Raw genomic sequence first — 12,647 nt, 5'->3', positions numbered from 1 at the left:
ATAATAAATCATAAGGATAGTAAGAATTTAGCAATAAGGAAAACTCCAAACAACTCACACATAAATTGTTTTTCTTTTGCTTGTAAAGGCAAATCTTCTTTTATAGAATAGATTATTGTGGATATCTTTTTACAATAAGAAAACAATAAACAAGGAAATGGAGAAATCTTAACATTTGAGGTTGGTTTCTGCAATGTTTTGCTTAAGCAGTTACATCGGTCATTTGTATTGATGTTTTTGGTTTACAGTTTCTACTGCTGTACAGCTTTAAACGTTATTTGCGACTGATGCTATGGTCTTGACTAGATTTAATTTTAGCTCATTGTGAGCCGAACCGTCATACGTGTTGCCAAGTAGCAGCTGCTTGATGACCAAATGGCAGCTAAAATCCAATATATCGTTTTCACTAAAATAAAACAGATCTAAATTTTTTTGCTTTTGTTGTGGTCAAAGACTGATTAAGCTCTTTGGGAAAAAATAAATTATTCTATTTTATTCTTTTAAGCAGCTAGAAGCCTCTCTACACTTACGGGACAAAATTATTAGGATAATCGCCTTGAAAGCAAATGTGGTTAATCCTTTGCTGTATACTGTAGGAGCGAGGAAGCTGTGGAATCCTGCAGAAATTATCTAAAATTTTCTAGCACATCGTATCATCAGGCAAAGAATAATGTAAATATATTCTTAGTAGCTCATAAAGATCATTTAGAGGAAAATGTTAGGCTCTATTTATTCTTTCTATTTTGAAAATAAGCTCATTTGATAAGTTATTCAGTTTTTTAAAGAAACTGTATTTCTGAGAGACCTTGGGCTTGACCTAATTTTTAATCATACCTTGACTGTTGAATCTGGCATAATGTCGTCATAGGATACTATTCATAGTTTATCTTAATATTCATTTCTTACTCTAAAAGGTTTTACTCTAAAACTCTGCAAGTTACTAGCTGTATTGTAGTCAGTGGTGTAGTGCTATCAAAATAACAAGGAGGGCTCTTGCACAAATTGTTGCGAAAAACAGTAGCAAAAGTAGAAACTTGCCAATCTTTGGAACTAACAAGGGGGGCTCAGCTCAGCACACAATATCGTCAACTTTTCAAATTAGTGTGTGTCATCAGCTATCAGTTCTTGGCAACTTCTAAACTTTTTATTTCAGTGTATTGTAGAAGATCTTCTGTGAGTTGTTTTGAGATTTCCACAGCAGGACAAAAGTATTGCCCCTAATCAAAATGGCATCCAAAAAAATTTAAGTTTTACAAACTAATAGCATTACGCTGAAACATTCCCCTCAAAAATAAACAAAATCATGCTAAACCAGGAATCAAATTTTAGTTTAAAAACTTAAATACCAAGTTTTACTCATAGGTAAAACCTTAAGTTAGTTAATCAAATTTTTTGTTTGTCTGAACAATGGTCTGTTCATGTAAGAATATGCAAAAGTGGTTGATGCTTGTTTCAAAACATGGTTGGTTTAAAGTCTGTATAATGTATCAATGCTCCATTTGTTACAATCCTGATACTGGTTCAGACCTTCTCCTCTTTAAAGGACATGCTCGATATTTTTGTTCCCTTGTCAGAATTTGAAACTTTTGATATTTTAGCTTCAAAGAGGATATCTTACATTTCTTGAAAAGCTTTTCGTTGCGATTACATCCATGTTATTTGAAATCTGCTGTTGGGGACACAAGTCAATTTTGCTTTCCCTTTTTGCCATTCTTTAGAGTCAGCAAATTTCTAATTGGATTTGAGCACCTTGGAGTGATTCTTGTCAAATTTGGATTTATGGAAGCGGGCTGGCTCGTTTACCGAGACAAAACTTACGTTGGTGGGCAACCAGCTCCATGTGGAAAGAGCTGTCTCGGCAAGCGGGCCAGCTCGGCTGCATTTGCCGGCGCATTACAGTTCTGCGCACTTTATGTAAAAAGGCGGTACATGTAGAAGTAAAATGACGCGGCATCATCGGCATCACTTCCATGTGATAGCAGCTCACTTTTTACGTGCAACAGATCATAGCCATGAGCTGACCCGTTTGCCGAGCCAGCCCGTTTGCCGAGCCAGCCCGTTTGCCGAGCCAGCCCGTTTACTGGGCCAGCTTGCCCCATATAATCAGGTCCTAAGCCGATTTGTGTCGAAACATAAAGATGTTATCTTCTTCTTCGTGTTGGCTATTCTACTTCGAATGATTACATAAAAACCTACTCTTTTGTAAGAGAGTTTTGTCGTGAATTGGATTGCTACTACTAACAACAACTATTGAACTATATTATCGATTTTACATGCCGCTCTTTTTACACTTGCTCCGTACTTCTAAACGTGCCCCGTGCCGTGCCGTAAAAGCAATGCTTAGGGATATACAATAATGATTATGCACCTAACTTGATGTCGAAAATGGCTTTGAAAAAAGCAAACATTTTATAACATTTTGGCTATCAGCTTTTTTGTCTGACACTTCAGAATAAAGATCCGAAAGAACACGCTGAAAAATATATACCCAGTTTTGGATCGAAATAGGCCAACAAGAAAAACGCAAGCACAAGACTGGTATATTGATGTCGCTTAAAATTTCCCCACAGTCAACACAACTTTAGGGGAGATTATGGAAGCGCTTTACGGAGATTTTGGCCACGTTCGTTCAATTTACGGGACCCTGCTAACTATAAACAAATATGCAGAGAAAATTCCTGTTCCGAATAAAATGCTTGAGGATCTTAGCGTTCCTTACACGGATCTGAAAGCAGAGTGTAGAATTTTTCCTTGGGTGCTTAAAGATGTGAAATAAGCCAGAAAGTAAGCAAAGTCAGGTTTAGCGACTGTTGCACGGATTTTTGCACAAGAAAATGGAGAAAGTGCACCGATTCTTATAGTGTTTAAAGTTGTAGTTACTGCAGGCTTCATTTCAACGCGTGTGGAGTGCTTGTTTTCTGCATTGGTATATTCCGCTCAGCAGCGTTCTATGAAGACAGAAGGATTGCAATCCTGCTTACCTGGTATATGAAAATAAGACCTTGCTGGAAGACATTACAATTGAATTTTGTTTACTTAAATGAAAATTATAAGAAGAAAATTGTTTAATTGATGAAAACGTTTTACAGCCTTGTTTGCCTGTTTCTTTTCCCTAACCAACCACCCACCCCACTCTTCAAAAACCTAACTTCAAAACCTCACCGACATTGGAAATTGGAAGTTTTTTATCTCTGCTCCACAGGTATGGCTACAGGCTTGAATTCTAGTAACCAGAAGGAATTCATTGCGATGCAGATAAATTTTTCATCCAGCAAAAAGCTTAAATGAAAAGGTTAAATTTTTGCTAATAAAAAGGTTTAATAATTAGCTTAAATTTTCCAAGACCATACTTTACGAAAAGAAGGTTGTATGTGAAGCATGGAATTTCAAAATATCGACCGTGGCTGCAGAATGCTTTTTTCTTTATTCGTGTAAAACAAACATATTCAACATAACACGATTTCAAATATGTTTCTATTATAGCCTAATCTTTATGGACTCCGACAGTAACAGTACTTAAAGGCTAACATTGCTAGAAGCTCTAAAATTTATACTTATTATAACATTGAACGACACGCTGAGCCAAAAATTTAAAAAGCGGGGGGCTCTTATAAGAACAGGGAGCTATAAGATTTTTGAAAAATAAATAATGGGGGGAATTTATTTATTGGGGGCCTTAGAGTATGCTGATCAGTTTCAATTATTCCAGGTTTCAGAAATCGACATCAGGTTTGCCTTTTTTTATTTTTCTGATCCTTCTCTCTTTGAAGGCATCATCTGCTTCCGGAAATACTTCAAGGAGCCATTCTTGCTCCTTTGCTTTCGATACCGAATGTTCCCGTCGTTGCTTTTTGTTTATCCAAAACAAAGCAGATGAAATAGGGTCAAATTCTGATAGGCTTGGCATGTTTGAGACACATACAGATAATTGAACTCTTTCTTGCGTTAGCGTAAGAGGATGATATAGAGAATCGATATAGAAAATAAATGACAATAACCCCTGTGCAATTATTGAACAGAGTAAAAGTTTGGTGAATCTAGGCTACCTTTATGCAGTCATATCTCCAGTTTAGGAGCGTAATTCTAAAATGCGCACGATGAAAATCTAGAACGACCCTAACATATTGAAAAAATCATAGACTTTTTTGCCTTGAGATTATTTCGCTTGCAGCAGTTCGAAGTTTGTAGTGCACTTTCATGCAGCTTGGTGGCTGTTTGGTCGCCATTTTTGTAATTGTCGCTAAATTCAGTGGTCAAGCTCTGATTGGCTTTTACACCATTTGAGAGCAAAAAGCTGATTGGTTGTAACATTTTTCGCTCACAGATTAATCTGGACCAAGGAACTTGCGCTACGATTCATGGATGTTTTGTACTGTTCTGTTATGTTATAAAGTTTCAAAACTCTATCAACAGAAAAACATATTTATAACAAAAATATAGCTAAAATGAAAAAACCCATTCCACAATTTTGAATTTCCAAGACCACATTTTGGATTTCCAAGACCACAAAATGTGGGAAAAACCAAACTAAAATAGGCCCTGTCACCTACATTGGAAATTGGGAGTTTTTCAATCCGCTCCACAGGCATGGCTACAGGCTTGAATTTTAGTAACCAGAAGGAATTAATTGCGATGCAGATGAATTTTTCATCCAGCAAAAAGCTTCAATAAAAAGGTAAATATTGTGCTTTTAAATTTGTGTTAATAAAAAGGTTTAATAGTTTGGAAAAAATGACACATGGCAGCTGGTCTCTTTGGTAAAATTGAAGCATAGTCATTATAGATAGCTACAACTTTATATTATCTGGCTCTGTTAGTTGTAAAGAAGTGCTTTATAAATAATTTCCAAAGTACGAAATGGACAAGCTCAGACTCCTTGAGAAAAACAGGTGCCATTTGCATCAGTTAATTATTAACATGAAAATCTATATAAATGCATAATAAAATGTAATCGTAAATAGCTATAGATTATCACAACACTCCTATCTTGGAGGAAATAATGCAAGAACCAAACAAAGGTGAGGAAGGGAACTACAATAAATTTATTTGAATTAGGGGTGAAGATACTGGCAATATTCTTTAGATAATTTTCTTATTCTGCAATGAACATGTTGGTTTTCTGTTTTCTTTCTAAATTTAAGTCAGGCACATGAAATTTTGAACAGAAGACTTAATGGTAGATACGGATTGTCTGATATCAATAGCTAATTTTATATCACTGGCTTTTGAATCACGGGAATCTTTTGGGAAGTCCTCTACGTGCATATCCTCGTAATGTAAACTTTCTAGCTCATAATCACTTTTTCATCTGTTTATCTTTGTATTAGCTGTTTGCTGTTTTCTAAGATTTATTATTAATTTGTAATCATGTTAACTTGTATGTATAATAATTGTGCTGGCTGTTTTCTGACATTGATTGTTAATTTGTAATTATGTTCTGAGATTTATTGTTAATTTGTAATTATGTTAACTTGTATGTATGGTAATTGTGTTGGCGATGGGCAATTTCGGCCTACAAGCCTTATTGCAAAAAAAATGGAAATATCACATTTGTAAACTATAGGTTGCTTAATCTCATTGAACAGTGCAGTCTGAAGATTACAATAAAGAGAAATATTTGAATATGTAAACACTTGAACATGCTTTATGTGCATAGCAATAGTAAATTGCAAATATTTATTTTGAAACATCTGAGTAAGATGGTGGGGCACCTGCATAACCAGTAAGCTGCGCTGTTGGAGTCCCAAAGACCTGTGCATTTTGTCCCTCCATACCAAACTGTGTTTGTGGAAAAGGAGCAGGTGCTGGTTGCCCACCTATTCGCATAAACCACCAACTGTGGACATCAACAGGGTAATCAGGACCCTTGTCTTGATGAACATACTTAGCAGACACATCAGCTGAAAGTATTATGAACCAGCCTAAACTGGCACATAGTTTCAGCAAGTAAAGCAACAGAACACGCCCATGAGCACCATCATGACCATCATAACCATAACTCCAAGGGTTTCCATTCAGCTTTAACTCAATGCTTGCCCCATATGGCTGTTCATGCTGGACACCAAATAGCCAAAGCCTTTTAATTTCATTACTTATAGCCTGTGCAATGTCTGGTGGGGCATTAATAATGCGAATCCTGTCAGTGTAATTGAGCGAGAGGCAAAATATGGGAAGCACCATAGGCGGTCCTCGTTGAAATGTGAGCACACTCTTGTCATTCAGCTTTCTGGACAAATCAATTGCAATTTGTACCCTCCACCCAATACTCATTAAGCCTTCAAACATTTTACACATGAAAAATCTTGTATCTACTGCCTCCGTGCCCTCTGCCCACCAAGGATTACCAGCTAGTTTGAATTCATAAGCATTAAATTTTTGTTTTTCTTCTTGTATTCCACGGCCCCAAAATTGAGCCAGCATCATTTTAACACCATTGACAGCATCTTGTGGGCTATCTATCAGCCTTAAGCGATCAGTTCTGTTCAAGCTGATCACAAACCCTGCCATTCTTGAACCATCTGTTGGTACGCTTGGGTCATATCGAAAAAATATTGTATCTGCTGTCCCTTTCAAATTACTGCTGCCATAAAGAACCCACCTTTGTGCATCAAGCTCATTAATAAGAGCCTTGATAAGTGTCTTGGACTGGATATTTTCTGCACCACCTGCAGACATCCATGGATTCCCATGTAACTTTATTTGAAGGGCATCACCTAAAGTTTTAATGTTTTGTATAGCCTGGGGCCAGTTGGTCTGTACAATACCTTGAAACATCTGATGCATAGAGACAGGAAAATCTACAAACTGTAACTTGTCAGTGTTGCTTACCCCAATGGCAGCAAAATGAAACTGGGCCTGCTGTGTCTGCTCTCTATGAAAAATCCATGTTGTCAGGTCTGCTGTTCTTGATAGATCACTTGAGAGCAACAATTTACAACCCATATTGTAGAGACGAAAAAGCAACTGGCAGCCCAGCTTCCTTGCACAAACTGCTTCTTCAAAAGAGGTCAAAGCATAAAATGGGTTGCCACGTAGCTTAAATTCATGGGCATTACCCAAAAGATTTTTTTCCTCTTGAATTCCTGCAGGAAAATAATCACAACTTGAAGGGAAAGATTGGCAGCAATGAAAAAAATAAAATATAACTTGAATAAGAAATGACAAATACAAATGCACATTTTTTACGCTGTTGTGAATTACTAGTATACCTATTCTTGTGCTTCTGAACACCCCCCTCCACAAAAAATTATAAAAATTTTTTGTTTCCAATGAATACTTCCTCTTATTCCTATAATTCTTCGGCAAAAACCATTAACTTATGATCTCTCATCTTGACCAAAGAAAACTGTTGAACAAAGGTTGGGAATAAATTGGGCACTTGGTAATCCCCTGCTTTCTATATCAATCTGCATTAAACGGAAGAAAACATTTGACTAAATGAGACAAGACTGTCTAAAGTTCAAACTTTTGTCTACATCTGTCATTGTTTGAAATTTGTTTATTTGAAATTTGTTGGATGTTGACCTCTAACCCCTACCAAACATTTACCAAATTTTGCACTTGGCAATGCCCTCTTCCTGATAATTTTAACACTCTGTGTATTTCCAATCTAAGTAAGAAAATAGGTGAAAATCCATGGACCTCAGAGTTTGTGAAGAACAATATTAACGCTTTTTAACATCATACTCTAACATTAAGAAGAATCTTTACATATATTTCTGAAATACACGTCTGATAATTTGCACCTCTGAAAAATTCATCCTTGATACAGAACAATAAAAAAACCTTAAACCTATTTTTCAGTTTATTATAAACACATTCAAATTTTTTTCAATTAAAAGTAAACTTGACAAATCAATTTTGAATCACCACAAAAAAAACAATACATGTACTAGTCTCATAATATATGTACATTTAAAAGTCTCATAATGAGCCATTTTACTACCTACCTCTTGTCCAGTATTGCATAATAGTTTCTCTAACAGCATTAACTTCTTGATCTGTTGGATATATCAGTCTAATGCGATCAGAAGCTCTTAGAGTGATTGCCATATAGTCAAAGCCATATTGCATTGGGATCAAACTCGACTGATTGCCTCCCATTTTAGTATTCTTTGATAAATTTAGACCTAGAAACAGTTAGAAAAGACATTTAGGTGAGTCAAGATTAGCAAAAGTGATATCCAATTAGCTATGTTTAGAAATGAAGTTTAATTGATGATGTAGAGATATATATTGGTTTATACGTTATTACACCAGCAGGTGTAAAACGCAGGTCATGTAGGTTGATAAAATGCAGGTTAAATCGTGCCGGTCCAAATTAGGGGCCATGGGTAAAAGCTTTCAGGCTTACAGCCTATTGACGTTGCTGTTTTGAATTTGTGTTTATAAAAGTTGTCACCCACTAATGTGTTGAGCATCGATAAATCCACCAAGAACAAATAAATTTGAAATATCGGCAAATCATCATCTGCTTCCTGATGCTTCCTTTTCAATTGCTGCTGGAGCTAGTTATTGTGTGCGACAGAAATTCCCAACATGTAGTCATGTGGTGGCCTGTGGGTGTTGCAAAGTCTGAACTGATGGTTTAAGTAACACCAAACTATGGTCCAGAGTTTTTTCTATTGACTATGCTTTCATATCCCATTGATCCGCAGAATAAAGTGCAGAATCTGGCTCATTCCTGTAAGAATTATTGTGGGACGAGATCCTGGAGAAAGGAGAGGAGGGCAAGGGGGAGGAGGGCGAGGAGGAGGAGGGGATGCTCCTATTCTTGGGCTTATTGATCATCGTGCTCAGTGTCAGTTTGTGGTAATTGGTAAAATTTATGGGGTACCCTAAAACCTTGAATTACACCCATGGAGAACTATCAATTCATTTAAATTTTAGTAGCAAAGCATATATCAAGCAACAAAAAGATATTTAAGTCAAAAGATATTGACATGTTTATTTTCTTCGACTGAAACCGAAACGATGTATTTATCTTGATTCAGCCTCTTTGAGGGCTTATCATGACATGTTCGAGGATGGCGTATTCGAGGGTGGGGAATCAGTAACAATTTTCACTGCAAGTATGGCTTTTTAAAGAGGACATTGCCAGACTTTTCTTGGAACAATTAGTTATAACGGAAAATCTTGGGTACACTTTCAGGGGTGATTCTGCGACAGGGTATGGGTATAGAGTCAGGCCAATATGCTAAAAAATAAGAACAACATAAAAGACATGGCAATCTGTGATTCAACAGGAAAAAAGAAAAAATATACTAGCAAAAATTGAAAAAAGCAATAGCAACAGAACAATAGGTTAAGCAAATAAACATTGAAACAACTTTTTGAAAAACTTATTATAAAAAAAACCGAGAGCAAAGGATTCCCAGAGGATTTAAGATAGAACAAACAGATTCTTAAATGGAAACGGAAACAAAGAGTAATTTGCCCCTCAAAATAAAGTTTTTCTTTTGACTATGACAGAGCCTTCGTGAAGGGGGGGGGGGAGCGTGGTTGGCACTATTTCCCCTGATGTTTTTGCAAAACAATAGATTTTTCAAAATCTTTTGTTATGATAGTTAAATTTTCCTTTGTCCACCCCTCTTTCCAACCTTAGTCAGAGCCCCTGTATGATAAAACGCAACATGATGGATTATCTTAAGATCAGGACAAAATCTCAAAAACGTGGTTGTCAGGACAAAGTTTTGACATAGGGCGGGTCTCTTTTGTTTTTATTTTTCGTTTTAACTTTTGACTAAATTTAAAGCTTCTGTTTTTATAAAATTGTTTTTATAAAAAAGTGTTGTTATCTTAGCCAACGTTTGCCTACTGCTCCTGTATTCTCTACCAAAATCTGCATGACTTCTGACTTTTACGCAAATGGTTGTAAGCTGAGAACCTTACACCTGCCGTTATTACACACTTACTGTCTTTGCTGTTAAAACACACTTAATGTCTTGTAATTTTGGCTTAATAGTTTGAAAGAGACTACTTATATCATATACAAGCACTGTAAAAGATATGTCTTGTGATGAAATTTGAATGGAACACTATCATCCTTTTCATAGACCAAAAAATTTGAAAATCAAATTTGGAAAAATTCATAAAATTTGCCCACTTTGACAATGAATAATATATTTATCACTGTACACTTTTACTGTTTATCGCTGTAAGGTAATGTAATTTAATGTAATGTAATGTAATGTAATGTAATGTTATGTAATGTAATGTAATGTATTGTAATGTAAAGTATTGTAATGTAATGTAATTCATTGCACAGATCCTAAGTATAATATAGGTTTTTCACTGGCAGTAAAATAAATAAATAATTAATAAAACAAAAACATATAAGTAAGTATCACCAAATGTAAGTATAGTTCTTTATTATATTAAATAAAGTTAGGCTATTGTGTTAACCAGTCTGTAAAACTACAATGATTTTAAGTTTTGTGTAAATCCACAAAATAGTTTTATTATTGCACAAATGGGTATCCTGTTCCTTAAAATTAGGTACATGTGAGACAGCCTTGTGCATGTTGCAGATACCTGACAGATGTGTTTGCTTTTTCCACAACTGTAAAATTGATTTCTGAAAGGAAGGATTTATGCACTGAATTCACAGATAAAAATTGTAAGCCTCAATTCGTAAAAACGACAATTGCATTCGTATATTTGCACCATAAGCATTTTTGTGAGCCTAAAAACGGCGTAAGCCTCAAAGTCAGGGCTTCTTGAAAAAATTCCGAGAAGATCCTAACTATAATGCTAAAAAAATTATCCATTTTGTCAAACTGCTGGGCCTAACCACTATTCGACACTTGCAGCTTGCGCGACATTCTAGCTAACCCTTTGATTTCTGGAGTCAACTCCAACTAGCTACACACACTAAATGAATATCAGCTACTCCTCAAGGCTAGAACAGTTCGGATTTCGGAAACATAAAACCCATTGAAAAAACTGCTCAGATTCTTGAATAAATAACTCAACGCATATTTACCACTGCTACCATGTCATCATACCACATCCAATTTGTAGGCACTAATGAGGTATTCACCTCATTGGGTTTGCACAAGGATGATGGGAGGGAGGGGCCAGAAAGTTTAAAGGAGGCTAAGCAATAGCGGCGTCCCCCGGTTGTCTGGGGGACACGCCACCCCAGTTCTCGGCAGGAGCAATTTTGTATTTCGTCTAAAAACGACGAGAAAAAGTTTTGGGACGTGTAATATCTTTGCAACATATTATATTGTGTGAAATCTTATGGTTTTAAAACTGCCTAAATGTAATCGAAGTTAGCAATTGGCGTTGGTCACTGGCAATATTGGCATTCCTTGTAAGTAAAGGGACGTTTTCGAACAGCATCAAGGGCATGGTCCCAAAATATTTGTACTTTGTATTGTTGTTTTGTGCAAGGCCGTAAATCTGTCATGTGAATTGGGGGGGTCAGCAGAGCAAATGAATATAAAGTATGCAGTGGGCATGGCACCACAAGGGTGTGTTATGGAAACAGTTTAGGGGCAAAATACTTTAAAAACAAAAGTCAATATTTTTGGACTTCTCAAGACTTTCTGCTCTATAGAAGGTATTTATAGATATTCCTTAGTACATTGACTTGTGTTGATAATTTGATGGATAATATTTTTCAGAGACGGCCCCAAGAAATTGAGCCTTGGGTGCTAAGAATCAAGTTTACTGTCGCAGGAGGACCCATCATGGTTGGGTCCGACAAGAAGAAAATTTTTGGAAATTTTTACCTTCTAGAAAGGCTAAAAAAGCATCCCCCAGACTAAATTTAATAAAATACTAGAATCGCTCAGGATAAAAAGTTCGGCATTTCTCAGAAAAACACAGATTATTGTTTATTGGATGAAATTGTGGAGGGGAAGAGTCGTGCTTAAACCTTAGTGACAGACTTTGGGGAAATATGGGAAGCTGTTGTATTGATTGGTAGAAATTTACTTTCTGAACAAAAATGTGCGTCTTCTTATTTTGAGCGCTTTCAGTAGGCCATCTTTACACATAAAAAATTAATACATTTTAATGATACAAAAAGTGATTCACTAAATAAAAGCAAATAATAGACAAATAATAGAAATGTACATAAATAAGTTAGTAAATAGGCCAAATAAAATGACAGATTGCTCTCTTTTTATTTCATAATTTGTTTTCAAAAATAAAACGGTAGAAAACGGAAAAAACGGTAGAAAACGGTAAGTTTCTATCTTGTAAAAATTCTAAAAACCACTCTGCTTACAAAAATAACCTTAGTGGCTGAGGTTTGTTGCAATAACACAGAAAAACGTAGTTTGGTTCTAACCCGGCTACCAGGGATTTCTTTCTTTCAAGGAAAATGATGGTAATTTCTCCAAAAAAATCGTTTTGCTCCAGATTTTTGGGGGGGTCCAGTCCCTCCTGTCCCCCCCCCGGGATATACGGCCCTGGTTTTGTGATAACATTGACTATCAAAGAGTAAAGTATTTATGAAATGGCATGGTTTCCTAACGCACAGATCCAATCCTAACAAAGTTCATCAGATATGAAATCGAGACTGTAGATAATAGATATGTAGATAACTGTATATCCAAAGCAGGAAAAGCACGTGATTTTAATAGGAGAGAGCTTTCATTTCCATTGTGGCATCAGCCGTTTTGCAAAAAGTCCAT

At 36.0% G+C, this 12,647-nt stretch overlaps 1 protein-coding gene across 2 annotated transcripts; it reads right to left on the bottom strand.

Annotated features, from left to right (window-relative positions):
• Positions 1-4,895: 4,895 nt before the first annotated feature.
• On the bottom strand, positions 4,896-11,137 carry LOC135686226 (uncharacterized). 2 transcript variants are annotated; one of them, XM_065202418.2, is made up of 3 exons: positions 10,985-11,137; positions 7,950-8,129; positions 4,896-7,082 (listed from the first exon to the last, which is right to left on the bottom strand). In XM_065202418.2, the coding sequence occupies exons 2-3, from the start codon at positions 8,101-8,103 to the stop codon at positions 5,677-5,679; spliced, it is 1,560 nt and encodes a 519-aa protein (XP_065058490.1). In that variant the 5' UTR covers positions 8,104-8,129; positions 10,985-11,137; the 3' UTR covers positions 4,896-5,676. The 2 variants fall into 2 exon arrangements, with proteins under 2 accessions (XP_065058490.1, XP_065058491.1); XM_065202419.2 differs by lacking the exon at positions 10,985-11,137 and adding an exon at positions 8,406-10,482.
• Between the last annotated feature and the right edge of the window lie 1,510 nt (positions 11,138-12,647).

The sequence above is a fragment of the Rhopilema esculentum genome, chromosome 6 (genome assembly GCF_057945365.1).
Source record: "Rhopilema esculentum isolate cy_ngs chromosome 6, ASM5794536v1, whole genome shotgun sequence".
Classification (NCBI taxonomy): Eukaryota; Metazoa; Cnidaria; class Scyphozoa; order Rhizostomeae; family Rhizostomatidae; genus Rhopilema; species Rhopilema esculentum.
The sequence above is the reverse complement of the archived record's forward strand: the minus strand, read 5'-3'. Positions and strand labels throughout refer to the sequence as shown.

Bases quoted from the DNA above. Each gene is read 5' to 3' on its own strand.
- LOC135686226 (XM_065202418.2), bottom strand. From the start codon at position 8,103: ATGGGAGGCAATCAGTCGAGTTTGATCCCAATGCAATATGGCTTTGAC. The intron at 7,083-7,949 runs GTAGGTAGTAAA...ATTTTCCTGCAG, and splicing joins TATGCAATACTGGACAAGAG to GAATTCAAGAGGAAAAAAAT.